The sequence below is a fragment of the Haliaeetus leucocephalus genome, unplaced genomic scaffold (genome assembly GCF_000737465.1).
Source record: "Haliaeetus leucocephalus isolate CR32 unplaced genomic scaffold, Haliaeetus_leucocephalus-4.0 Scaffold678, whole genome shotgun sequence".
Lineage (NCBI taxonomy): Eukaryota > Metazoa > Chordata > Aves > Accipitriformes > Accipitridae > Haliaeetus > Haliaeetus leucocephalus.
Window position 1 is genome coordinate 3834953 of NW_010973114.1, and position 25241 is coordinate 3860193.

The following is a 25241-nucleotide window of genomic DNA, read 5'->3' on the forward strand; positions in this document are numbered from 1 at the left end:
GGACTACAAGAAGAGGCTGATGGATCTGGGCTTGTTCACTCAGAGGCTAAGAGGGGATTTAATGGCAGCCTACAACTACTTTGAAGGGGACTCATAAAGAGGATCGAGCCAAACTCCTCACAGTAAGGGGCAGGAGATACAACAGGGACAACAGGCTTGTTGTGGCTTGGTAAGTTCAGATTGGACATCTGCAAAAACTTCTTTGCAGAGACAGGTCACCCAGGGCACTGTTGTTTTGTACTGCGCCAAGCACCATGTCTCAGTTTCTCTCGGGGTTGTCAGATGCTACCATGCTGGATGTAGTAAACATGCCTGGCAGCTGAATGTCCTCTGAGCCATGACATGGCCCTTAGGTCCCACATCTGGAATCACCTGCTACCTTCTTCATGCAAAAATAAAAGGGGTGGTGCCAGGCAGGCTGTGATGTGAGTAAACACACTTAGAGAAAATGAAACACGGAGGAACTTCCAAGCACCTGGAATCATCCCTCTCCCATCAGGAATGAAGCCAAAGTGCTTAACCCACAAATACCACACTAACCTTCACTCGTGGCTGTGCTAAATACTCCTAGAAGTGAAGTGTGGTGATAGGATGACAGCTCAGACGGAAACTCTCCTCTTAAATATCCTTCAGCTTCCTCAACTGTGGCCAGCTTCAGAGGGCAGGAAACTCGGCTCCTATGGAGAGGCAGAGAAACAACACGGGCTGCCGCCTTCTTCACTTTGGGGATGAAGAGACAAAAGTGCAACCTCAGTCCAACAATGCCCCAACCCAATATGACAACCGTTATGCCTCAATGACAAAAATCAGTTGCCTGGGAAGGAAGGGCAATGCCTACTCACAGAAAGGCACTGGAGATGGTTATGGAGAAGAGAGAACAGCCCTGAGCCAAACTGGTTGCTCTGAGATCCTTGGGATCCCCATTAAAAATAACAGAGAAGGAATTCCAGCAAAGAGAGAGGGAAAGTGGCAACAGATGGATGCACTGCCCGAGAACACATGTTCCCTGACATTGAAAAGCACAAAAAGTTATTAAGCTGATTTCCAAACCAGGTCTACAGTCAGATCTGACATTATTTTTCCAAAAAGGATTTCCATTACACAGGCCGTGAAGAATCCAGAACATCATCTAGCAGATGTGCCAATCTTACTGTGTGGGGACTTATTAACAGGCACTTACAACATGATGAAGCTGGTCAGTTCTTCAGTTCCCCACATGCCATCGTACATGACTGATCGCTCTCCCTTCTTGTAAATCTTGATGGCAGGAAACTGAGTGACATTCTCCTTTGTGCAAATGCCAGGCCAGTCCCAGCAGTTTACTCGAGACAGCAAAACCCCTCGAGTTCCTAGAGTGGAAAACAAATACATATAAATAATATGAAAGAAAAAAAAAAAGAAATTATTGAAAAACAGAGCTTTTTGTGAGCTTCTTTGGATATTATCGCATATATTTGTATTAATGCTGCCAGAACTCCTATTTGCTTTGGCGTGCATCCTACAGGGCTGGATCCTAGCACTAAGAGTGAGCCCAGGTAGGCTGCCACTGAGAAGTTGCTGGACCATTCCTGGAGACAAATGCTGCTTTGTGTGGGCAAGATGTCAAAATCTAGCCCTGAATACACAATACTTTTGAGTACAGGCTATCTCCCTCTTGAAATCATTCACGGATATAGCACCATTCATGCCATACACTGTTCAGCATAATAGTAACTATTTCCAGCCTGCGAATGTACTAAATACCCCAGCAGGTGTGGATTGATCCAAACAACAGACCATGGAGAGAATAAACTCAGGGAAGTGATAGGCTGCACTTCTCAGAACGGAATTCCCAGAGACATTCACATCTGGCTGGTTACTCAAAGGAACACCATGAAACCCTGAGGCAACCGTCCAGAGCATAAAAGGCAGTAAGGAAAGGTACTGGAAATACCTCAGGAATAAGGCCAAGACAAAGAAACAATGCAGGCCCTCGCTTACAGGAAAGAGGAAAGATAAAGCCTGGCATGGAGGAGGCTGATGCATTCAAGGCTTTTTCATTTATAAGCTGCCCAGTATTGAAAAGTGGCTGTTTTACCTAAAACATGAAGCCCAATACACAAGGAGCAGTTAAAAGTCACATAAATATGATAGATGTAATAGAGGCTGGCAGTCTTGATGGCATTCACCCTATCCTACTTATGCAAGCTGCCCATCTCCAAGCCACTAGCAGGTACGTTTAGGACCTTAAGAAAGAGCCTGGGGTCTCAAAGGTAAGGGAGAGGGAAAGGGAGAGCACTTGGAACTTACAGAGCAGTCAGTCCAACTTTGGTTCCTGCTACTAAAAAAGCTTTTTATGGGTCTTACCAAAGCGATAAACTCAAGGGATTCATAAGCAGTGAAACAAATGAAGGTTGGTTCCCTGCACACTCTCCATGAGCCCGAGACACTCTGCCTACAACTCCAGCATGTCCTTATCAGCCTTTCTTTCATCTGCAGGTTGGGCGATGACCAGCACACGCTGCTGCTGGTCCTCGGCTAAGCCTGTGCTAACCAGCTGGCAGATGAACCATCACCAGCTTCACTAGCCACCACCCCTTGGTTGCCAGCCTTGCCTAACCTGCCTCCTACCTGCTTGCAGGCTTGACCAAGGACAGCAGGGCTGCATACAGTCCTCAGGCCATACGTTGTCCATGCCCACTGCAGGAATGCTATATCTCAGAAATCTTCATGTCTTCCCTAAATTTCTTTCAACAGCATTCAACAGTTACATGGGAAGAATGGGATGAAACCTAGAGAGAAGTACACACACGGAGGCAGACCATTGCAAAGTGTCCTTCAGAAACCAGGGTCATGGCAAGTGATGAGGATTCCTCAAGAGTACAGTAGATCAAAACAGCCAAGCTTTCTTCTCTGCCTGTGCTGGGTTTGATTCTCATCAGTATTTTCACTAAAGGCTTGGCTGATGGAATAAAACATACACATCCAATCTGCAAATGATCCCAAGCCCAGAGGGGCAGAAAGCAATTTGAAGGGCAAAGTGTAAAAACAGCAGCATTCTGTAATGAGAAGCAGGATGCACAGATATCATCAGTGCTGCAGAAAAGAGCAAAGCTCATTCTGGGATGAACCCTCAACAGCAATGCAATAGATGGGAAGAAAATGATGCTGTTCTGTCCCAGTGAGACCTCTGCAGAGCCCAGCAAGTCAGGCTGGGAAACATGTTTTTGGGAAGGCTTAAGCAGATGAGAGAGAATCTGGAGAAATTTGGAAGACGTGCCTCCTGAGGAAAAACCCAAAGAACTGTGTTTCTTTTGATTGGAAATTGCCTGGAAGAAAGAAACAATAAAATCTAACAATATGCAAAGTCTGCTCTGGAGGCGACAGTGAGATCACTCTGTTGCCAGCTGGGCAAGGACAAGCAACAACCCATTCCCAGGTGGGGAGGTTTGACCAAATATTAAAACAAGCTACTGAGAACCAAGCATAGCTGAATCTTTTTGGCGGAGAAGCTGCGCAAGGGTTTTAATCACAGGTTAGAAATGTGCCTGCCAGGGATGGGTAAGGCATCTTCACAGACAAGGGTGAGGCAGACGTGACCTTAGCATGGGTTCCTATCCCCAATCCCTATGTCCTTGGCATCCTGCTGGACCATTTTCTGCAATCCTCATTTTAGGTTCTGCTTTGCAGCTCACATAAGGAGTTTGCTGCTGTTCTGCCTTGTGTCAAACTCATGTACAGAAAAAGCAAGCGGCAGCACGGAGCTAAGGGTCTGCAATTCCACTCAGACAGTCAGGAGCTGTCAAAACACTCCCTGAGAGTAGAAATGGTTTGTGTCATCCTCCAGGCTCTGAAATAACATCTTAAATTAAAAGCCTGCCCCTGGATTTATTTCACACCTCTGATCCAGTATAGCTGGTTCTCATCATCTCTTACCACATAATCTTGTGTCTTGCCCAATTCTGAAAAATAATGACATGGAAACAGGGCTTTGATGTGTCATTAAAATTGAGTTGCAAGGCTGCTCTAAGGTCCCTCAAATATGAGTTTTAGTGTTTGGATACTACCTCGGGGGATTACGTATCAAAAGTGCTCCAAAGGAGCCCCATCTGGCCTGAGGAACACCTTGTACAGGATGATCACTCTCCCAACACAGTCTGCACCATATTATTAATTACTAAATGAGCATATTATTAATTAGTGAACGAGCAGCAGTTTCAGGAGTTGAGTAACTCAGCAACAGGTTGTTCAGCCCTGTGGTCACTGTTGAGCTGCTGGATGGGAAGGAAGGTGAAAGAGAAACCCAAGACCCTACTGTTTCGTGATTTTAGGTGCTACTAAAACTGGCAACAGTGAGAACCTCTGTCCTAGGGGTCTTATAAAACCAGGACGAGAAAAATCATCAGTGCTACAGGGAACAAGAAAAATCAACAATCCCTTAAATGTCTAATCCTTTGGAGGGCAGGACTGGCATTAGAAACAGCTCACTTGAGCTGGTCCAAAGGCTACAACATGAAAGAGAAGTAAGTTATGTATGAAGTGCTGCACTTCAAGAGGAGGAATCCCATACAGAATGGGAAACGACTACCCAGACAGCATCACATAATAGACTCCTAAATCCTTACTTCAGATTTAGGTTCCATGAATATACATTGCTAAATCACACAGGTGATTTTCATGCCTTTGAACTACAACTTCAGACGCCTGTCTTTGGAAGTCATTAGACAAGAAGACTCCACAAGCACAGAAGAGGGAAGCAGAACTGTTTTTCATCACGGTATATTGCTTTTCTTAGATACCAGTTTTCTCTCTTCTTTGCAAAAAAGGCCACACACCTAAGAAATGCTCAGCACTGTCTCACCTTCACATCCTCTTCCCCTGTCCCAGGGGTACTGCTTCCATAAATTCACATCTTGCAGATGAAAACAAGAGCTGCAGCAGTTAGCCCCAGTGGCAGTGAGAATGGCATGCTCTTGCTGCAAGAGCAGAAAATGTGCTCAGTTCAGCAAGACAGAGATGCTTCTCTTTATGTCTTGCTAGATTGGATCTCTCCACAAAGGGAAAACACTTGGGGGGCTATAAACTTAATTTTGTGATGATCTGCTGAACATCTGTTACTGGATGATTCACAGGGTCATTCCAGTCTCCAACCTCCCCCATGCCCTTGATCTCATACGGCCTATTCTCTGTGCCATTTTGCACAAAGAATTGGCATCAAAAGTGGGACCTGGTTCTGCAACTCAAAATGTGCCTCTAGAGTGAGTGATTCATGCCTCAGACAGCTGGTCTTGGCTTTTCAGCCCTCAGGAAGAAAGCTCCACCCCAGAGAGCAGACAGAAATACCAGCGCTTCTGGGGAAGCTGAGAGATTGCCCCAAAGCCATACCCCATGTTTTATTCTCAGTCCTGCATAGCTCAGGATCTTCTTCCCGATCCAGACTTCTGTCCCTTGCACCGTATCTTCCCTCATCCTGGCCATCACTGAGACGCCAGGGACCCCCATCCTTTTAGGTCTTCCAGCTCCCCTGGTAGCCCGCCTGTGACTGGGTGTCCCTCAGCAGCAGAGACAAAGGATCTCTAGATCTCCTAATGCAGCTGTTCTCCATCCTTTCCGAGGCTGCAGCAGGGAAAGCAGACTGGAGTCATTCCACAGGTCACATCTGGCCTGGGAGTCTTCGGTAGGACCTCACTGATCACAGAGGAAAGGCCCTGACCCCAATCAGTTCATAATCTCTGTTGAGAATCTGCCTGTGGCTGCTTCCATGTACCGAGATTGTTATCAAATGATTCAAAAAACACATGGTGAAAGCCTGGCCACACAGAATCAGCCAAGGTTTGGCCACTGGCTCAGGAAGAGGTAGGGTTTCATGCACTGACTCTCCCACGTTGCTCCTTTAGCTCGTCTGACTGCTGAGGAGTCTAAAAGAAACCCAAACCATCAACAACCATCACATCTCTAACAACAACCACCCTCTCTGACCCTTCCTGTTTATTCCTGGGATTTCAGTCCAGATCAAAGCCGCTGGTGACTTTCCCTTCATGCAAACAATGAATGCAGAACCGCTTTCATCCAAACCACAGCACTGTCCGCAGCGTTCCCAGGAGGGTTTCTTGTAAGCAGCTCCCATTGCATCTGCATCCCAGAAAGCTGGCTGGGTGCTCTGCTGCTTCTATACATGTCCCCCCTGCTGAGACCTCAGCCTGAATCCTGCTTGCACTCTGCAGGACAAGGTCCCCAGTCCCAGGGAAGTACCATCACTAGGAGAAATGAGCCTCGATGAAGAAGAAAAACCAAGGGAAGGCACCGGCCACCCTCAGGGGTGCCAGAACAGCTCTCACCCAGATCCATGCAACTTTTCCACTGGGTTGCAATGAACTGGGGATGAAGTCACCTGAGTGTCCCCTGCAGCCAGGGCAAGAAAGAGGCACCTCTGGAGGAGATTGAGCCCATGTAAGAGTGATGGATGTGCCGAAGAACCCACCTCTCTTCACTAACCGTAGAGAGGGATGGGGCTGAAGACCTGGGTGAAGCTGAGTTGGGGCTCACACTGCTCAGGAACTGCTCAGACCCTCTTGAAGGATCTCTCCCTCCTGCCTTTACTACCAGACTACCCAGTGTGTGCTGTCTTTAAGTGTTGCTGATTCTTCACTGTCACATGTTATTTATGGAGTTCTGTGGCCGCCTGCGAGACTTCCCATGTAATTAAGCCAGTCTCCAGGCCCTGAAGGCACCATCATTGTAAATTCTTTCTCTGACACCATCCTGCCCTGGTAGATCTGGGCCTGCCCACACCTGTCTGTCACACTTTCCACCAAAGCCGGGGCCAATTACTGCTCCTTTCCAGATCAAGTACTTCTAGGGACAGGAGATCTGATGTGCCACCCAACACATTGATTTGCTGTGCAGCATGTAGTGCACCTCCTTGGTCTGTGCAGGACCTAACACTGAGGGGTACAAACAGGACCCTGTTTCCGTGACGCAGGCTACAGTGCCTGCTGTTTGCCCCTCCTCGCTCCAAAGCCCACCCTGTGTCACCCACTGCTGCTGGTGTTCTACCCTGGCCCTCTCCATACTCTTGGGCATTCATCACATAGTCACTGTGCCCACCAACATCCCCATCATCATCATCATCATCATCATCATCATCATCCATCACGCTGTCACTGGGCCCACCAACATCACCATCATCATCATCTATCACGCTGTCACTGGGCCCACCAACATCACCATCATCATCATCATCATCATCATCCATCACGCTGTCACTGGGCCCGCCAACATCGCCACCACAGCTGCAAGGCAGTTTGGGCAGCTGGTGTGTACCAATTTACACCAGCAACATAGGGCAACTGCAGAAGGCTGTATTCCCAGTCCCAAGACTTTATAGAGGCACAAATGGACCGCAAAGATCCCTAAATAAGAAACAAAGGACTCTTCCTAAGCAACCTGATGTGGGTATGCCTTCCTCAAGAGTTTGAGGGGAAAAAACGAGTCTATTCTGGGTGAGGGAGTGAGGTATCATCGGTATCCTCCCAGTCTTCTGGTTCCTACTGCCAGGGCAGGTGCATGCCAGCTGTAAAGCACTCAGACCTGTGGCACCTTACCTTTCAGGTGATCGGCCACCTCGGTGTAAGACCGCAGCACTGCCAAGGACACTGCCTCCCCTGAAACACAAAAGAAGAGACACAGCCCTGAGGGACATACAGGTGACAGACCAGCCCCACCTCGCACTCTGACAATGTCATGTTATGATTCTCTGCATCCTAAGGTGCTTCGAGCTCTGAAAGACTTGAAAGAAATTAGGGAAATCGGACTTTACGCTTCTGTGCAGCAGACAGCAACCACATTGTCTAGGCTATCCCATGAGCCCATGCTACCACGATTTACCCTCTTGTCCTACATTCGGTCCCTGTAAAATGAAGGTTAAAAACCTATGAACATTGATATCTTTATACTGAGAGATACTGTCTTCACACAGTATCAGTCAATGAGAAGAACTGATTTAATCTGATTGCTAACAGTGGGTAGAGGCCCAGGAGGCACAACACAGCACTTACTTACTTATCATTTAAACTTGTCTACAGCATCACCACATTATGGAAAGGATGGCGAGCAGCGCAAGCTTAGAGAAGGGACAACCAGGCCACATTTCATACTTACAGCTGGCATAAAACAGCACCACTGTCCGGGCAGTCTCCAAGAGGGCAGCGTGGAAGGTCTCCTCCGTCAGGGCACGGATCTGCTCCAGGGGCAGCTCTCGCTTCTTGTCCCTGGAAACTGCTTCCACCACCTGATCATCCTGAATGTCTGCAAGGGACCCACAGCCGTGCATGAACTCAGGTATGCACGCAAGGCAGAGGGAACTGCAGCCCCCTTGTGCCACCCCATCAGCCACGTTTTTGTAAGCCAGCACCTCTCAGCAGAGACATGGTGACTGTCAGCAGGGGGGTAACTGCCTCGTATGGGGGAGTAGAGGCACAGACACACATACAAACTCATTGAAACGCACTTATGCCATCTCACACCAGTTGTGCCCTCTGATTTGAACACTATTCTTTAAGCATGTTGGCTCCTCTAGGATCCTGTGTCACTTCTTTTGGAAAACAAAACCAATTTTGTATGGAAAACAAATGCATCTTCAAGGACACATTGCAGGGGCCAGTGTTTTCTCCCTGGGGAAGGCAAGTCTGGAACAGCTTTTACAAAAACATGTCTCAAACGTTTCCAAAGGGACTGACAATTCTAAGGCTCTTCTTCTGATGCTTGAAGAGGAGACAGTGTTGGGTGCACTTTAAATCCCTCATGTCTCTGAAGCTGGATGCATTCAAGCAGAAGCACCCGTGAAACTCATGCAGCACTTCTGCAACTGTTCCTCTAACAGCTGCTGATTTTTCTCCCCGGTGTTTCCCCTAAAAATTATGCCTGTCTGTCATGAAACTCTAGTGATGTGCAGAGAATGAAAGAGCCACTTTGTACAACTGTGATGTGACTGTGATGGTTTGCCTTGGATTTGCAAAAGTATGCTCTAATGCTTTAACATATGCCTGCATGTCTCTAGCAGATGCTGACTGCATGTCCTATCTGATGACAATCAGCTTTTCACTGTTTAGTTGCGCACCTTGATTGTTATTCTCTTTTTCACCCTCATCTTCCTCCTCTTCCTCCTCCTCATCCTCCTGGATTTGTTCGACCTTGCTCTTATTCTCCACCAGGGTTATAACTTCATCAGTGTCTTCCAAGACCAGGTATTTGATTGGCACTCCCTAAAGAAAACAGAATAAATCAGTGGGAGCAAAACATCACCCTGAGCCCACTCTGTCTGCAAGCCAAACTCAGGGCTGATGGGGCACCATCACCCAACTCCTTATTTTTGGGGTATGTCAACAGATTCCTAAAGCTGCCAAACAGGGGAGCTTCTGGGGTGCATTTTTTTGGCCTGGTTTCACCTGTGCATGAGTTTTTCTCACTCCAGACTGACGTTTCCTTGCAAGGAAGTAATTGTGGCTATGTGGGATCCTGTGGCTGGAGTGGTGAAAGCGAACACCAGCTCCACCTCCCAGCATCTGAACATGGATCCACTGCTGCAAGGAAAAGCCCAGTGGCCAAAGAGTGAAGGAGAGGGGGGAGGTACAGGGTCCCCTCGGCTGTCCCCCCTCTAGAAGGGTCAGGCTGGGTCAGAGCAGCCCATCACAGCCTGAGAAACTGGCACAAAAAATCCTTTATCTGATGGAGCTCAACCAAGAAAAGTGCTCCCAAGCGTACACGGGCTGCCAGTCCATGGAAAGAAAAGAGCAAAATGTGTTTCTCAGAAATGAGACCTTGTCGGCTTAAAACCAGTTCTGGCACTGTCTCAGCAAAAGGCATTTCAGAGAAGATGAATTTTATAATGAACTGAGAGAAATGACAAACTGCTGGCACCTCCCATTGTCTCTAAGAGGAGAATCACAACATGCACATCTCTCACCAGGGCATGTGAAGCCCTCAGGGGATGCTCAGGTTCAGGTCTGATCCTGTATCTTTGCAATCATAAGTGTGACAGTTCATGTAATCTGGGGCAACGTGTGCTCCCTGGCATTTGTCGGCACCAAATTCCATCTTGCCTCACAAGCTGGGTCAGGTCCCTCCAGAGTTTAGCTCATCTTGATCAACCTCATTTCACTTACACTCTGTCCTTTTCCCAGATCACTGCCAGAGGAATTCAGTTACATCAGTTCAGCACAGACCTGTGGTTGTTTGCTCTTAGTTTCACACCCATTTCCTCTCCCATCTTTTGAACGCCTTTCCTAAGGGGACAAGGGCCTTTAGAAGTCCAAATCTTCAGGGAATTTGCACTTGGACTACTACCTTAGGTAGTTCACAACCTTGTGTTGCCTTAAGGTGTAGTGGAGATGTCACCCTACGTTTTGAACCCAAAATAAACTCAGTATTTTATCTTTACCAGCAGGCACAATTGCTCTGCAGTACCAACCTTAGGCAGTTCCATCGTGCATCTAAGGAAAGACACTTCCCCTTGAGCTTCTGGGAAGGCTGTCACGTAACAACAGAGCTCAGCATTACCCCAACACCCCTCGAGAGCACCACGCCCAGATATGGAAATAAGAGTTGTACAATAAAGAAATCCAGCATCTAACCTCATCTGGTGTCTTGAGAGCAATGTTTGACCGGAGCAGAACGTTCAAATCTACGAGGTCCCTTCCAAAATACAAAGTGAACATCAGATGGTGCTATGTGCAAGGTCACACCCCCATTCAGCCTGCCTGGCTGGCAAGCCCACCTCTCTCTGCAGCACCATGTCCTCACAGAGTCGTGCTTCAGGGCCCCCGAGAACTTGCAGGAACACAGAATCAATGTCAGTGGTGGAGAAACAGCCTCCAAGTGACCTTCCAGTGGGACTGCACTGTATAACGTGCCTATTTCGCAAGGGGCTTGGATTCCCTTTCTGTGATTCAGGTCTTTGCTTCTGCACTGGTAGCCACATCCCAGTGCAGCTGCCCTGCTGGTAGACTTCAGCTCATCAGTAAATGCAGCCAAGAAGTGCCTCAACAAAGGGAGGTACCATGATGGCAGAAAGCTGGAATAAGAGAGCCCACACCCATCCTTCCTCTACCTCCTCCCATTTGCACAGCTGCCAGCAGACATCCCCAAAGGCTGTGCAACCATGCCTACAGGGGCTGCACACCTCCTTTGGCAAGAAACCATGGAAACATTTGTAAACACAAGCCAGTCTGGTGTACGCAGGCTGCTCCTGAGCCCATGGAGCAGAGATAAATAGCTGGTCAAGCGTGCCTCCTGTCCTCCTGGGGAACAAGTGTGCTGGTGTAACTCAGAGAGCCCTCGCTGATGGAGGAGGCATCGCTTACTGAGCAGAGATTCCCATCGCATCCCAGCACCCAGGCACCCAGCACCCACAGTCCACCTCCTTTACTGGATGTCCTTCTGCCCTTAACTTGAGGGCAAAATACAAGCCTTCCATCTGTGCTAAGCTTCCTTTCCAAAATGTCTCTTAGTCTGACTGTTTTTCCACTTCTAAGTCAGCAAGAGACTCAAACATTTCTACACTTCCAGCCAGTCTGAAACCAAACTAATCTTATTCTGGACAAGTCCTTAAATGTGACGCCCTCTCGCAGGACATAGCCTAGTTTTACTGTTTCTCATACAAATGTGAATAAGCCCACTGACTATCATCCTGGCGGTGGAGAAACTGAGCTTAGAAACACCACAAAAAGCAAGGAGAACCCCAAAACACCTTAGAGCAAATACCTGGACAAAAGGGCAACTCCTGCTTTTCCCAAGAGCTGCCAGGCCACAAACTCTGCTGTCCTCCTGTCAGCCTCATAGGTCTCTTTCTGGCTGAGGATGAACACAAGTGGTAGCCCAAGCTGTAAGTGAACGGTGGAAACCTTCTCTGGGTCTTCAGTGACCTCTGTCTGGAGAAGAGACATGGTTATACTGCAGCACATCTCCACACCATTGAAAGTATCTCAGCTCTTCTTCTGCACAGCCCATGTCACCATGTGTTCCCCAGCCACAGAAATAAGGACACCCTCGAGAAAAAGCCTCCAAGCCCAATTCTAAAACATCCATTGAAGCAGAACCCACACAACTCCTGTTAAACTGTTCCAACCTGCCATGACCCTCCCTGTTAGAAACCTGGCCTTTATTATGCATGTTCTTTGTGACTTAGCAACTCCAGATGTCAAATCTCCATTAATTTTTATTTACCTGGCATCCATGCCCTGGGGCATTTTGAGAACCCTGGCCGCAACATGCAAGAGCTGGCATCCTCTCCCTTCCTGCCTTGGACATGCTGCTTCATGAGAGCATGGAGCTGCTTAACGAAGTGCCTTCCTTCCATGGGCCTAACCCAGGAGGCTGGCTGAAGGAGGCACTTCCCAGCTCATCTCCTCGTCCTTTTGGCTGGGCAGAGATGCCACCAGTGGGAACTGGAGGCCTGCTGAAGTTCACTGCCCCGTGGGAAGAGGAGATGATAGGAGGGAGCCTCCAGTCCCTTGTGCTCACCAAGGCTTGAATGACTGATATCAGAGTGCTGAGCCTGCTGTGGGGAGCCTAGAGGAGCAGCTAAGGACTTTGGGTTTGTCTAGTTTGGAGAAAAGGCGGCTGAGGAACGACCTCACTGCTCTCCATACTGAGAAGAGGATGTGGAGAGGGAGGTGCTGAGCATTACTCCCTGGTATCCAGGCATAGGACACATGGGAATCGTTCAAAGTTGCAACAGGGGAGGCTTTAGACTGGAGTTTAGGAAGAATTTCTTTACTGAGAGGGTGGTCAAACATTGCAACAACCTTCATATAGAGGTGGTTGATGCCTCAAGCCTGTCAGTGTTTAAAAGGCATTTGGACAACACCCTTAATAACATGCTTTAACTTTTCATCAGCCCTGAAGTGGTCAGGCAGTTGGACTGGATAATCATTGTAGGTCCCTTCCAACTGAAATAGTCTAGTCTGTTCTACTGTATTCTGTTCTGTTCTATTCTATTCTATATGCTCCAGTGAAGTCTATCTTACTCTATTCTAGGCTATTCCACTCTATTCTACGCTATTGCACTCTATTCTATGCTATGCTATGCTATATGTTCCAGTGAAGTCCAAGGGGCACCTCCACCCTGTCCCCACTCATGGTGCTTACAGACAACTAGAGGAGCATACATTGGTGCCAGGGCTCCCTGGGAAGGTCTAGGCAAGCAGAACCGGGCAAGGGAGTATCGCTCCCATCCAGCCCCATGCCTGTTCCTTGCTTGGACCCAGCCTGGGAGCTTTGCCATTAACTTCATGGAGAAGGGGCAGATTCTCATGCCCAGCTTTGCCTTCTCCTCACACCTCCCTCATCCTCACAACCACCCCAGCTGCCCTCATTTCCACAGCCCAAGTGGCTCCTCTTTCCCAGTCATACCACCAGAGGAGCCCCCATGAGCTTGAGGTGCCTGTGGATGTTGAGCATTGTCAGAGCCTGCTCCATGGCCGTCCTCCTGCAGGGCTGTGCCAGGTCCGTGGTCCGCTGGCAGTGGCAGAACAACAGCCGGGCAGAAGACACATCAGGCTCATCATTGCTGTGGGAGAGAAAACAAAAACCGTGCTGAGCTAGGCATTCACCGCAGGGTTTTAAAATGCCCTGACAGAATGACCATGTTTGTTGACATGTTTTACAGGGCAGATGATCCTCAAGTTCAGAGTTTGGCAGGCTTGTGGGACCTCTTCAAGAGCCCCACTACTGACAGGTACAATTGTGTCCAGGTGCCTTTCAGAATTGTGCTGAACATCTAATGAAGCCCCTGGCTCACCAGGTGTAAATGACCCCAACTCCAGAACAGTTGGCCCAGCTCGAGAAGGACACAGATTAAGCTTTTCTCAGTGGGACCAGCCATGCCACTGCAGTGGAGACCCTGGCAGGAGGACGAGAGCTGAAGTCTACAGCTTTGCTCATGTCTTTTACCTCACTGGTGACATCTTACAGACTGTATAAGGAACATTCCACCTTTTGAATAGCATTGGTTTTGGCTGTGCCAAAGGAAGCTGTGAGATGGAGTTCCCTGGATGGTTCCCTGATTAGTTGTTCCTGCTCTGATACCATCACTGGTGCTGGCCTGTGGGTTAACTGTGGGAAGTCACAGTTCCCACACACCCATTCCTCACCTCTAAAACAGCAAGCACCTTCTTTGTAAAGGGTTTTAAGATCTCTCTATGGAAGAGTAGAGCATAGTATTAAGACCTCAAAGCCTGCTGCCCCGTTTGGCTGAAAGCTATTCATGTTGGTGAAGCTACCACCATTTCATCAGCTAAGGAGATGACCTCCTGGTGTCCTCTGGGCTTTAAGTAGAACAAAGCTAATTCCTGTCCAAATGACAACCGTGCCACCTAGTGGCAGCCACAAAATGCTGTCCCTGACCATGATCCTGCAAGGATGGGATGGCACCTCGGGGAAGGACCACTTTGGTGCCTGCCCTGGTGTCACCTGTGAAAGCAGGCAAATCGTTGTGTAAATGCTTTGCTGAAGATGCAACATGCTATGTGATATTCCCACCTTCCTCCCTCTGTTTCCTGACTGCAGTAGGTCCCATCAGTAGCAAGTCATGTTGAAGGATCTGCCCTTCTAATGCAGCTCCTCCCGCATGGGAAGGAGATGGCCTGAGCTGGGTGGGAAGTCCCAAATACATGAGCAGTGTCTCGTGCAGCTGAACTGCAGAACTCACTGCTGCTAGAAGTTGTTGAGATGAAAATTAAAAATGAGTTTAAAAAATTCTGGTGGCTGTTAACACCATGATACAGGTTCAGCTCCCATCTCTTGAGAGTCCTGAAACCTCTGACTGCCAGAAGACAGGAGGCTGCAGGCAACACACATCCATTTCCCCATACCCCTTGGGAAGCACCTATAGCCACTGCAGAGGTAAGATATGGAGCTGGGTGGGCTTTGCTCCAACCCACTGTCACAGTTCTTACCCTTCTCAGCTGGCCAGACTTGATCATCAAAGCACAGGGTTGAGTGTTTTAAGACTAGAACATCAGCTATATCAGCTTTCCTGAAAACCCATGGCTGAGGTTTGATCAGTCAGCTACAGAAAGGAGACAGTGGGATCTTCTCCTATAAAATCCCATTCAATGAACAGTCACAAATGGCATGGCTAGTCCCAGTCCAGGAACACAAGCAGCAGCTGGTTTTGGTAAAGCAAAACAGATCTGACTGTCCACCCTTGGCATAACATTCTGATACCATCCCAGATTTGACCTGGGAATCTGAGAAACCAAGAGTAGAGCAAACAGTGCAGGGGAACAGCTCTACCTGGTGGGTGGGTGTTTGGACATACCTGGTGTCTTTCAACAGCGTTGCCTCAGTTGTCAGAACAAACTGGTGCACAGTCCCATAGACAAAAGCTGCCTCCATCACAGCTCTGTGCTCTGGAAAGAGAAAGGCAAAACGGAATCATCTCAGCTCCCTCCAGATCTCCCTCTTCATCCTTCCCAGTTCTTATTATCAATGCCCAGGCTTTCACAAACTCCTGGTAGAAAATCATAGCTGTCTGAAGACACACTATGAAGGTAACTGAGTAACTGGAGCTGGACCCAGTTGCTGATCCCCAGTAAACACACAGGTGGTGCATGTGAATCCATTCTACTGCATAACCAGAGATCTGCCTGCCTATGGGTTTATTTATTTTTTAAGACAGCAGCCACCGCCTTGCTTTCTCTCTCAAGTCTGTCTCTGAAAGTTTATGCTCCCAGCAAAACTTTTCTGGTGCAACTGATCCCTTTGGAAACACAGCAAGACATACAGAGGTGGAGAACCTGTGTCTGGGTGGCCCTTTCAGGTTTCCTTGATCCTCTGTTTGCAGGATTTTGGGTCAGAAACCCAGCTTCCTTGCACCTTAGTAAAAAAGGCTCTGGGAGGAAAGCAAAGGTGAAAAGCTGAGTGTTAATACCTGCTGTCCCAGTAGCTGGTACATAGGCAAAGACCATGTTCGACCTCCCTTTCAATGCATTTTCAATGTTCTGAAGATCTGCCAGTGTTTCAACATATTTAACTTCATTAAAGAGCAGGGCACTGAGGAGTCAGAAGAAAACTCATTAGCAACTGTTTTCTTTTAACAGTGAATTTGCAGCCACATAACCATGATGGAAAAACAAGGTAAAATTCCAGCTTCTTGCTGGCAGATTGACAATTCACAGCCAAGTACAGCTGCCCAGATGTGTGCTGGTAAGTCATCTCAAGGGCATAGAACTAACAGGGTCAAACCATACCAAAGAGAGAAGCAGCCTTCTGCTTGGCTGAGAGCAGCCTCTGGAATATGTGAGGTTTGTATTTATACAAAACTTTGTATCAACAAGTGAAAATGGAAAGTAAAGGATTCACAGAGATGTATCTGGTCTGTACTTACAACAAAATGTTAGCAACAATGGAGTTCACATCAAACAAGGCATCAGTGGGGAACTCTCTGATCAGCACGTTACCTCTAGGGAGGGAAGAAAGAGTATTGCCAAAGAAACTACAAAAGATTAGCTACACGTACTAATTTAATTTTCACTCTGCTGAATACTTCAGCAGAAACCTTGGGAGGTTTCACACTGAGGACAAGGCATCTACTTTGCCTGTGTTGGGCCTTTTGGGGGTACTTTTTGCTAAACCCTCTATGTCACTGCTGTCTTCATAGCGCCTCTCTTCCTCCACAGACATTTTTGATCACTGACAGTGTTTCCTTCAAACATTTGCACTGGAAAGCAGTCGCAGTGTGGTGCCCAGACAGCCCCCCTCACCTGAACAGGTAGGCTTTCCTTAATGCATTTTCTTTTACACAGTATCTTGAGACATCCTCTTTGGGACAATTCACCTAGACATCGAAAGCATGTAATTAGACATTCAGCTCCACAAGTGGCTACAAACATACAGCACTACAGTTTTCTTCCATTCAAGAGTGTAAATACAGTCTTTCCAAACCTGCTGGGAGAGAAAATACAATAAAATGGAGTCCAGAGATGGGGACTGGAGTTTGTACTTCAGTTCTCCAGCTCAGCCTGCCTTGATTTGCGTCAGATGGGATCAAGAGATTTTATGTTCTGCCCAGCATATTCAAAGTGACAGATCACTGCTTGCTTATTAAACTCAGCCTGTATCTGGAGGAAATTAAATACATACACACACATATAAAAGCAGTTCTTATAATCTCATTACACTTGCCTAAATTTGTAATTCCCTCACCTAAATCTGCATAAAGTTTCAGCTAAAAAACCCTTTATATGAAGTACTTATTGCACTGAATTGAAAAGAAGTGAACCAACCTATCCCTCATTCTTTGCAGTTCGAGCTGGCAGGAGGGAGCTATGGAGAGAGTTGGGCACATCCCACCTGAGTGAGACGAGCGGGCTGATGCCCTCCTGTGCAGTACGCTGGGGAATTGTACTCTTCCTTGCGCCATGCCCATGGGTGCACAGCAATGGCCAGGCAACTCCACGCACCTCATGCAGCTGCTGGGAGGCCAGATTAGATCAGCCACCTAAGCCTGGTATGTGGGGTGGCCCATGAAAAAGACCAATCTGTGAGAAAAATGTGAGTAGCTAAATGTCCCCTAAACCCATGAATGCAAATCAAAGTGCACAGGTTCATCTACTGAGACTGAACTGGCAGGCCAGGAGCAGCTCAGGGCTGCCCCTGCCTGACCCACAGCACTGCTGGTCCTCTGCCTTGCTATGTTTGGAGACACAGGCACAACATCGAGCCTCTCTGGGACACAGGAACCTGCCCGTGTCCCGCAGGCAGAAAGCGTGATGCAACCCACAAGCGGCAGATGTAAGGCCAGAGCAAGGGATAAAATGGGATGCCCTGGTCTGCCACCATCTGCTTTCTTGTGGGGTGCCACTGCTGTCAGTCCCCAAGGTGGCTCTGCCCACCCTGCAGGAAGCCCTGCAGAAAGAATCTGCAGAAATAGCCTGTCCCGCTCCTCGTCCCCATTTACCTTCACCACTGAAATGCCATAGTCCTGGAGGGCCTCGGCCGAGTTCTCAATCTGCTCCAAGAAGGGCTGGGCACGAGGAGAAACTGAAACACAAAACCCCCTGGTTTCCATCCCTTCCCCTTATGGATGAGGAAGATGACAGTACCTTCAGAGGAAGCACTGTCTGTGCTCTGGCATGGTAACAGCATGCTAAGGTCCCCATGCAAACATCCCTGGGACATCTGAGCAGACCTGAGCAGGGCAAACAGGGAGCTGTGGCATGCTGCCGGCAGAGGTACCTGTGGGGATTTGGCTGGGGGAGACAGTGGGACTGGGACTGGTTTTGTCAGATGGGTGCTGCTGTGCTGGGCTGCAAGTCCTCAGAGTTAGGAGCATCCTCCTGCCACGCACTGGGACAGTGCTTGACACAATATGGTTTTGCTCTTACTCAAAGAGTAAGGTATTTACTGAAACAAGACTAATTACAGGCAACAACATGAATGCCCGCAGTCTCACCTCCTTCCTTTCGGACACACCCAGCCTCCCAATGCTGATGTGGGAGCTGTGTTGGTGTCTCAGCCCACACCGATGTCTCTGGGAAACCATACCTGGGGGCCATGAAGGAGCAGAACAAGAAAGGCAAGGCCAAGGATCTCCTTCTAATTCTTGACAGCCCTTAGCTCCCCTGCATGCAAGGGATCCCCCTTTCCCTGGGAGGTACCGTGGAAGAGAAACCCAGCCCCTTTCAGGGTACAATTCCTTAGGAAGCTGGGTTTCTCTTCCATGGTACCTCGAGAAAATTAATGAAATGGTTTGAAGGAGTGTACCTGGGGACACAGCCAGGAAAGATCCCACCCCAGGAGGTCTCTGCCTGTCAGGAGCACTTGGAGCTTTGCAAACACAGATTTGCCAGCTGAGCTTGACCAGCTCTTCAAAATCACTTTGGGTTTACAAATCTCAGGAATTGCCTCTTCAGTGTTCCACTTTTGCACACACCCTCACACAAGCCTTTGCTGAAAACCCAGGCTGATGTAAATGCGTACTGTTAAATACATACCACTATGGCTGAAATAACTCAGGGATGCTCTGCCGGCTTGTAGGCTACTGAAATACTCCTGCGGGCTCAGCTCCTGCAGCAGCCTCGCACTTCCCTGCGTTGGGATGGAGGAAGCACAGAAGAGCAGGAAAAAGAAGGAAGAAACCCATCTGTCCTTTTGGGCTGACATGGCTGTTACCAGCTACAGGCATGGGAGAGTCACAACTGGGAAAAAAAATCAAAAACATATATATGTATTTTATATATATATACAAACATATATATGAGTGTCTTCTGTTTAGGTAGGTGCAGCATGATTGTAATTTCCAGATGTGACACAAACATCTCGAGGACATCATGAATTAGTCACCAGAACAGCAGGTGATTCAGACAACTGTAAAGATGACAGCAAAGGCCATTCTCTTTCCTCTGAGTGCTATCTGCAAGTGCACGGACCCTCAGTGCTTTCAGTTTAGGGCTGTTTTTCTTCCCTCCTTTTTTGTCTTTTGAGTCAAACAGAAATTACATGTACAGGCAGAAAACAGTGACAGTATCATACAACACCCCCCCCCCCCAAACTGTCTCAATTCTTGTTAAAAAGCTTTGAGGATGCCACTAGCATTATATGCGCCACTGAAAGAGGTGTTCACAAAGGGACGGGCCATATTGCTCACTTCAGACCATGCCAAATGATGTGCCTGCCCCATCTCTCTGCCATTCGAGGTTTCAGCTACACCAAAAGGGAGAGGGGTTTGTGCAAACTCCTGGGGCTTGTCATGCCTGGCTCGGTCCAGCCTCACGTTATTCTGACATCAGTGGCACAGGAGCAAAACCCATGACCCGCACCAGGCTGCAGGGCAGTCCTGGCAGTCTCTCTTCCACCCTGGGTCTCCATGTGGAGCTGGTTAGGAGAGGAGCCAAGGAAATTTCTGAGATGCTTCAGAGAATGGAGCAGAGACCAAGCGTGCAAGTCAGCTGCCAGGGTTCACCAGCAGCCCTCCCCAGGCTGTCCTGCCACAGCTGTTTAACTCGTCTTGCTCAGATTAAGGGGCTCAGGAGAGCTTCATGTGGACAGCCACCACAGGATGAGAAAACACCTTCTTCCCACTTCATTCCCCTGTTTAATACCAGGTTCCTTCACAGCCTGCTCTTCAGGTATTGGTCTTTGCTGCTGAGTGTGCTGGAGCACGGCTGGCCCCTGGTCAACAAAGAGACAAAGCCAGAGTTGAAGCCATGTAGAAGCTGTTTGCTTTGCATCATGAGCTGCAGCTGTTTTCGTTAACAAATGCCCCTGTGTCCATGGACTGTCATTCCCTTCAACACCCTGTCAGATGCTGTCAGCTTACTATCGCTGTTCTGTGATGAACCCAGACTAAAATGTTCAAAAACAAGCAGCCAAAGTCCTTTTGCTTTGCTCCAAGAGCAAGGAGTTAGTGACAGCCAGGCATGCTCAACCTTCACAGACTCCCTCTCATGTAGGTGAGGGGTTTGGATCGGGCCTGAACAGCACAAAGGAACAAAGACAGGGCTAAGAAAGGCATGAATTTTTTTCTTTTCATCTTAAAATCTCCTGTTCTTTCCAGCTTTGGGAAGTGCCAGGCATTTCTGGTCCTTTGCCCTCCCATCTGTTCCTCTGGCTTACAGAGGGGACAGAGATTGGGGTGGGGAGGGGCAATCTTTATTAAATGACAAACTTGGCTACAGCGGGATGGAAAAATAAACTCAATTGTGGCATGTGGGAATCAGCCCAGGTCAAATGAGAGAGCTTATTGTCAAGGAGGCAAGAGGAGCAGCCTCTAACGACTCAAAGACTTCACGGCATTACACCTGGAGGGGGGTACCAGCAGTTTAAAAACACAATTCCAGCCTCTACCCAGTCCCACTCTCTCTTCCATGTCTCCTCTGGCTCTTGTAGTTTTTCTAGCATCCACCTTCTGCCCTCTCCACACCCCTGTGTGACTGCTGCTCTTCTCCTTGCACCTCTTGCCCAAAGTCAGCCCTGTCTGCCCCACCGCAACCCCTCGCTCTGTCCTACGCCCCCGCTCCTCCCCATGCCTGCCTCCCTCCCTCTGTCCCACCACCCCCGACCCTGCTCCTCCCCATGCTTTTCTCACCCTTCACACAAAAACGTGTGCTCATCCCTTCCCTACTCATGTCCTCTCACCTCTTCATTACTCCGTCTTGCCCAGCAGCTGCCCTTTGAGCCCCATCAATCCAGACTCGAATATTCAGCTTTTAAGTCATTTCCTCTGTCACCTCTTTTCCATCAGCAGAAAATTAACACCATAGGACTGGAAACAGCCAGAACCCTGTACCGCAGCCACTCGCAGGATTACCAGAGATGTGTGAAAATACCAGGGATGTGTGAACCAGCTCTGTGTCACTGCTGGGAAACCCTTAAGCCCATGGACCGTAGGGCAGCCTAGCCCAGCATAGATGGTATGCAAGACCTGGTTCATGTTTTCACTGTCCTACCTCCAAGACAGAGCCAGGCCAGGTGGTTAAGGCCACTGTAAATGGCCTAAAATGAAACCAAAGACACCAGAGACACCCAGCACAAACTCCTGTGTTGGTTATAAATTGCTTGTTCCACATCAGTTTTTGCTTGGGAATCCTGCAGAAGTAACCATGGGCTGGGATCCCTGCATTACCTCTGTGATCCCAGCTGCTTTCCCTGACACCATGCCTCACAGAGCCCCTGGCTCCCAATATTTATTACTGAGGAAGCTGCAGTACTTTTCATTCAAGGGAGCGTGATGTGGGGTGGTTTTTAAGACTCACAAGACAAGGAAGAACCACTGTCCTACTGGAATCATAGACTGCACAGCCAGCTGGCTACCATCTCCATCATCCATGGGCCTCCCTCACCTCGGGAGAACCACGACCAACCTGGACTTAAATGCCAGTGATGTAAAATCTCCCACATCCCTCAGCAGGGTATTTTCCTCCCTGTGATGAATTACCTTCTTGCAAAAACCCTACACTTTATATCTGGTCTAAATATGTTACACTGCTGCTTTCCCTTCATTTTATCTCATTATATCAGTATCTTCCAGCCTGCAGAGCCCTCAGTTGGCAAGTTTTAATTCCTTAGGTAGATGCTCCTAAACCAGGAACATTTAGGGTGCTCCTAAATGGAGTTGCTTCAACCTCTCCTGTGATGATCGACACAGATCAGGCCTTTTGTCGCAGCAGGACATTCACCCCACACCCAGCTAGTACAGGTTTTTTGGCAGCACACTCACCTGCCTTTTGTGCCCTTCTGGCAGCAGTTAATAAGTGTGCTGCCCTCCCAAGTTTGCTGGCAGAGAGGACACGTAACAGACCCCAAATCCACGTGGGGCTGCCTCAACCTCTTAGCTACAGCAGGCTAAACAGGCTGAAACACTCTCCCCAGTATGGCTGGATGCCCCAGCACAAATATACCTGCTGCCGAAAAATGCAAGGGAAAGCATAATGCTGACAGTTCTTCTTGCACTGTGGACCATGCACACAGGTTTCCTTTAGGGGATCCAGAAAAACTCCCTGAAAACCTCTCTGTTCCAGCCTTCTGCTCTGCAGATCTACATGAATCCCTCCAGCCACACGTCACTGCCCAACCAGCAAGCCCTTCCCAAACACATCCAACTTGTTTGCAGCCAGCTTGTCTGAAGATGGAAGCTGTCCCAACAGCTGTATTGTCTGCAAATTTATCTTCTCCTGAAGAGATGATAAATTGGCTCTTCAGGGCCAAAGAAAGCATCCTAGGGATCCCACTGAAGCCTATCAGGATGACACTGACTCTCCAGTGACAACCCACTATGTGAAACTGTGACCCTGCGGCCACTTCATTGCCTGGGGTGGGAGGGGTGTCCTGCAGGTTTTTAATTCATCAGAAGACCACGCAGCCCCAAGTCACATGCCTGACAATTGTTGACATATACTGCTGACAACTGTTGAAATATTGCTTATGTCAAGCAATATTTAAGTCCTTTTTTTTCCTTGGTGAGGTTATGTGTTAGTTTTATGGAATCCTATGGCTGCCCAGCAATAACCTCACTTCCTTACCAGATACCACGTTATTTTGCATATTTTTCACTACATGCTCCCCTTCCCTGCTCATCTTCAAAAAAGTGGCCAGCACCAGCCTTTTCCTAATCAGCAGACAAGTCAGGTTAATTATCACTACCCAGTTTTGCTGTAACAGAGCTCAACTCAGCTCCTTTCAAATTTTCCAAAGGCAAGTTCTTTGACCCGGCTGACTTGAATAAGGTCAAAAAGCTGCAGTTCCCCAGCATTTGGAGCCTGGACAGTGTTGAGATTGTTCTCCATCACTTTGGGATGGGCCTGCAAACATGGGACCGAAATACCCGCTGGCCCTTCCCACTTGCCCCTTCTCCCCAGCAGCCTGCGGAGGAGGCAGGGGTTGCAACCTGCAACTGCGAAGCCCCTACAGCCGTGTCCCCCCATCGTGTGCTGCCGTGGCCGTGACCCTACAGCTGAGGGAAGATGTTTCCACCCGCGCTGGATGCCCTGAAAAGCCTCCAAGCCAGGCTGCGATGTCGGGACCCACAGTAAGACTCATGCACTGCTTCCAGTCAGAAACCAGAGCCTCGCCGCAGAGGTATTTATCCTGCATTTATCCACAAACGCTGTTTCAAGCCGGAGTGCTGCCAGGCCTTTTGTGCACAGGCAGGCGCACTTTTCAACCAGCAGCGTTTTAAGGACGTTGCAGATTGCTGCGTAATCAGCCCGCGGCGCAAATCCATGCCGGGGCAGCTCACGAGACCGGAGCCACATCTGGCACACCATGTCGGATGATAACGGAGCTCCAGTCTGCCTCTCCCCTGAGCCTCTGACCCCCTGCACCAGATGTGCCTGATTTTTGGTGCAAATGCAAGATACGGGCCTGCAGTCAGGGGATGAGGGTGCCTATAGGGGTGGCTGCGGTGAGCTGTGGGAGCAGCATCTCGCAGCACCGGGATCCTTCTCAAGGATCATCATCAGAGGTGGGAAACACATCGACATCAAAGCACATGCCAGCCTGTTGCCCAGTGTGCTTTGCCTCGCTGGGTTTTTTTGCAGTGATGCTCCCACCTCCTGCCACTTCCCGGAGAGTTTCACTTTCATTTTCATTTCCAGGTCCCACTTCCCAGCACCCAGTAGCCCTGCTGGGCCTCTCGCTTGCTACCCGAGGCTGTAAGAAGGACACGCTGCGGCCTTTCCCTCTGCCCGCACCGGGAGAGGAGTGCTTCGATGCCCGTGCACAGCAGACAGCCCGCAGCATCACCCACTGCTGCTGCCCCCATTTAGTCTGTCCCTGGGGACAGCCCAGCCCCCCAAATTCCCTGGAAAGCAGCTGGCACCGTGATGACGGATGACATTGCTGAGCTGCCTCCCAGATGGCTTAGGGATGTCACCTACCTGGGCGTCCCGAGCTGAAGTCCTCGTCCCTCCACCACGGCTGCTGGGAGAGCATCAGGCGTCGAGGTCTGCCCTCGGCCCCAGCAATCCCTCACGGTCGGCGGCCTGGCTGTACGGCTGGCGAAGCTGGGATGCCAAAAATAAAGCTGGCGGATCCAGCGAAGGGATCTCTGAGACCCGAGCGGAGGTCTCTCGGTAGCCGGGGGGGGGGGGGTCTCTCTCAGCTGCCCACCTGCCTGTTAGGATCCCTGAGCTTTCCCTGCAGCCATCGGGATCGCTGCCCACATAGAACGGACGGTCTCTGAGCCACGCTGAGCCATCCCCACCCCACCAGAGACCCAACCTGCCACCTACCACAGCGGGGCTTCCTCCCGCACACCCACGCAGGCTACCGGGGGTCCCCACAACCCCCCCCACAACCCCCGACAGCTCTCAGGGACCCCTGTAGGAAAGCTCTCGGCTTCCTACACGAAGGCCCCCGGCCCTAGAGAGCTGCTAAGAGCCGATTCCCCCCCCGCAAGGCGGAGGGTCTCTGCCCCCGTCGCTGAGGAGACCCCCAGAGCCAAGGCGAGAGGGGAGGAGGGCGGGAGCGCGGGAGGCGGTGCCTCCGCCCGCCGTTCGAAGTAGGCGGGGCGGGAGAGCGGAGGGGAGGGAAGGGCGGGCGGCGGCGGCAACCCAAGAAGCGAGAGGGGAGCAAGCGGGGGCGGCCGTGAGTGACAGGCGGCGGCGACCACTCGGCGAGGCGGATGGGCGCGGTGGGGGCGGTCCGGCGGGGAGCCAATGGGGAGCGCGGGGCTGTCAGGAGCGAGCGCCTCAAATAATCGGGCTCAGCTGATTGTCCCCGGCAGAGAGTTGTTTGGCGGCGGGCTGGGCCCCTGTTCTCTC

General features: G+C 49.6%; 1 protein-coding gene across 1 annotated transcript in view; it reads right to left on the minus strand.

Moving 5' to 3' along the window:
* TXNDC16 (thioredoxin domain containing 16) overlaps positions 1 to 24436 on the minus strand; it is a 37083-nt gene extending 12647 nt beyond the window's left edge. Inside the window, exons 1-15 of the mRNA XM_010579783.1 lie at positions 24357 to 24436; positions 18975 to 19178; positions 17939 to 18021; positions 16743 to 16816; positions 16367 to 16441; positions 15911 to 16032; positions 15299 to 15389; positions 13390 to 13546; positions 11740 to 11906; positions 10611 to 10671; positions 9098 to 9242; positions 8140 to 8286; positions 7584 to 7643; positions 1181 to 1349; positions 541 to 677 (exon numbers count right to left, since the gene is read on the minus strand). Coding sequence (XP_010578085.1) covers positions 541 to 677; positions 1181 to 1349; positions 7584 to 7643; positions 8140 to 8286; positions 9098 to 9242; positions 10611 to 10671; positions 11740 to 11906; positions 13390 to 13546; positions 15299 to 15389; positions 15911 to 16032; positions 16367 to 16441; positions 16743 to 16816; positions 17939 to 18021; positions 18975 to 19143 — 1657 coding nt within the window. The 5' untranslated portion in view covers positions 19144 to 19178; positions 24357 to 24436. The remainder of the gene's footprint in view (positions 1 to 540; positions 678 to 1180; positions 1350 to 7583; positions 7644 to 8139; positions 8287 to 9097; positions 9243 to 10610; positions 10672 to 11739; positions 11907 to 13389; positions 13547 to 15298; positions 15390 to 15910; positions 16033 to 16366; positions 16442 to 16742; positions 16817 to 17938; positions 18022 to 18974; positions 19179 to 24356) is intronic.
* Between the last annotated feature and the right edge of the window lie 805 nt (positions 24437 to 25241).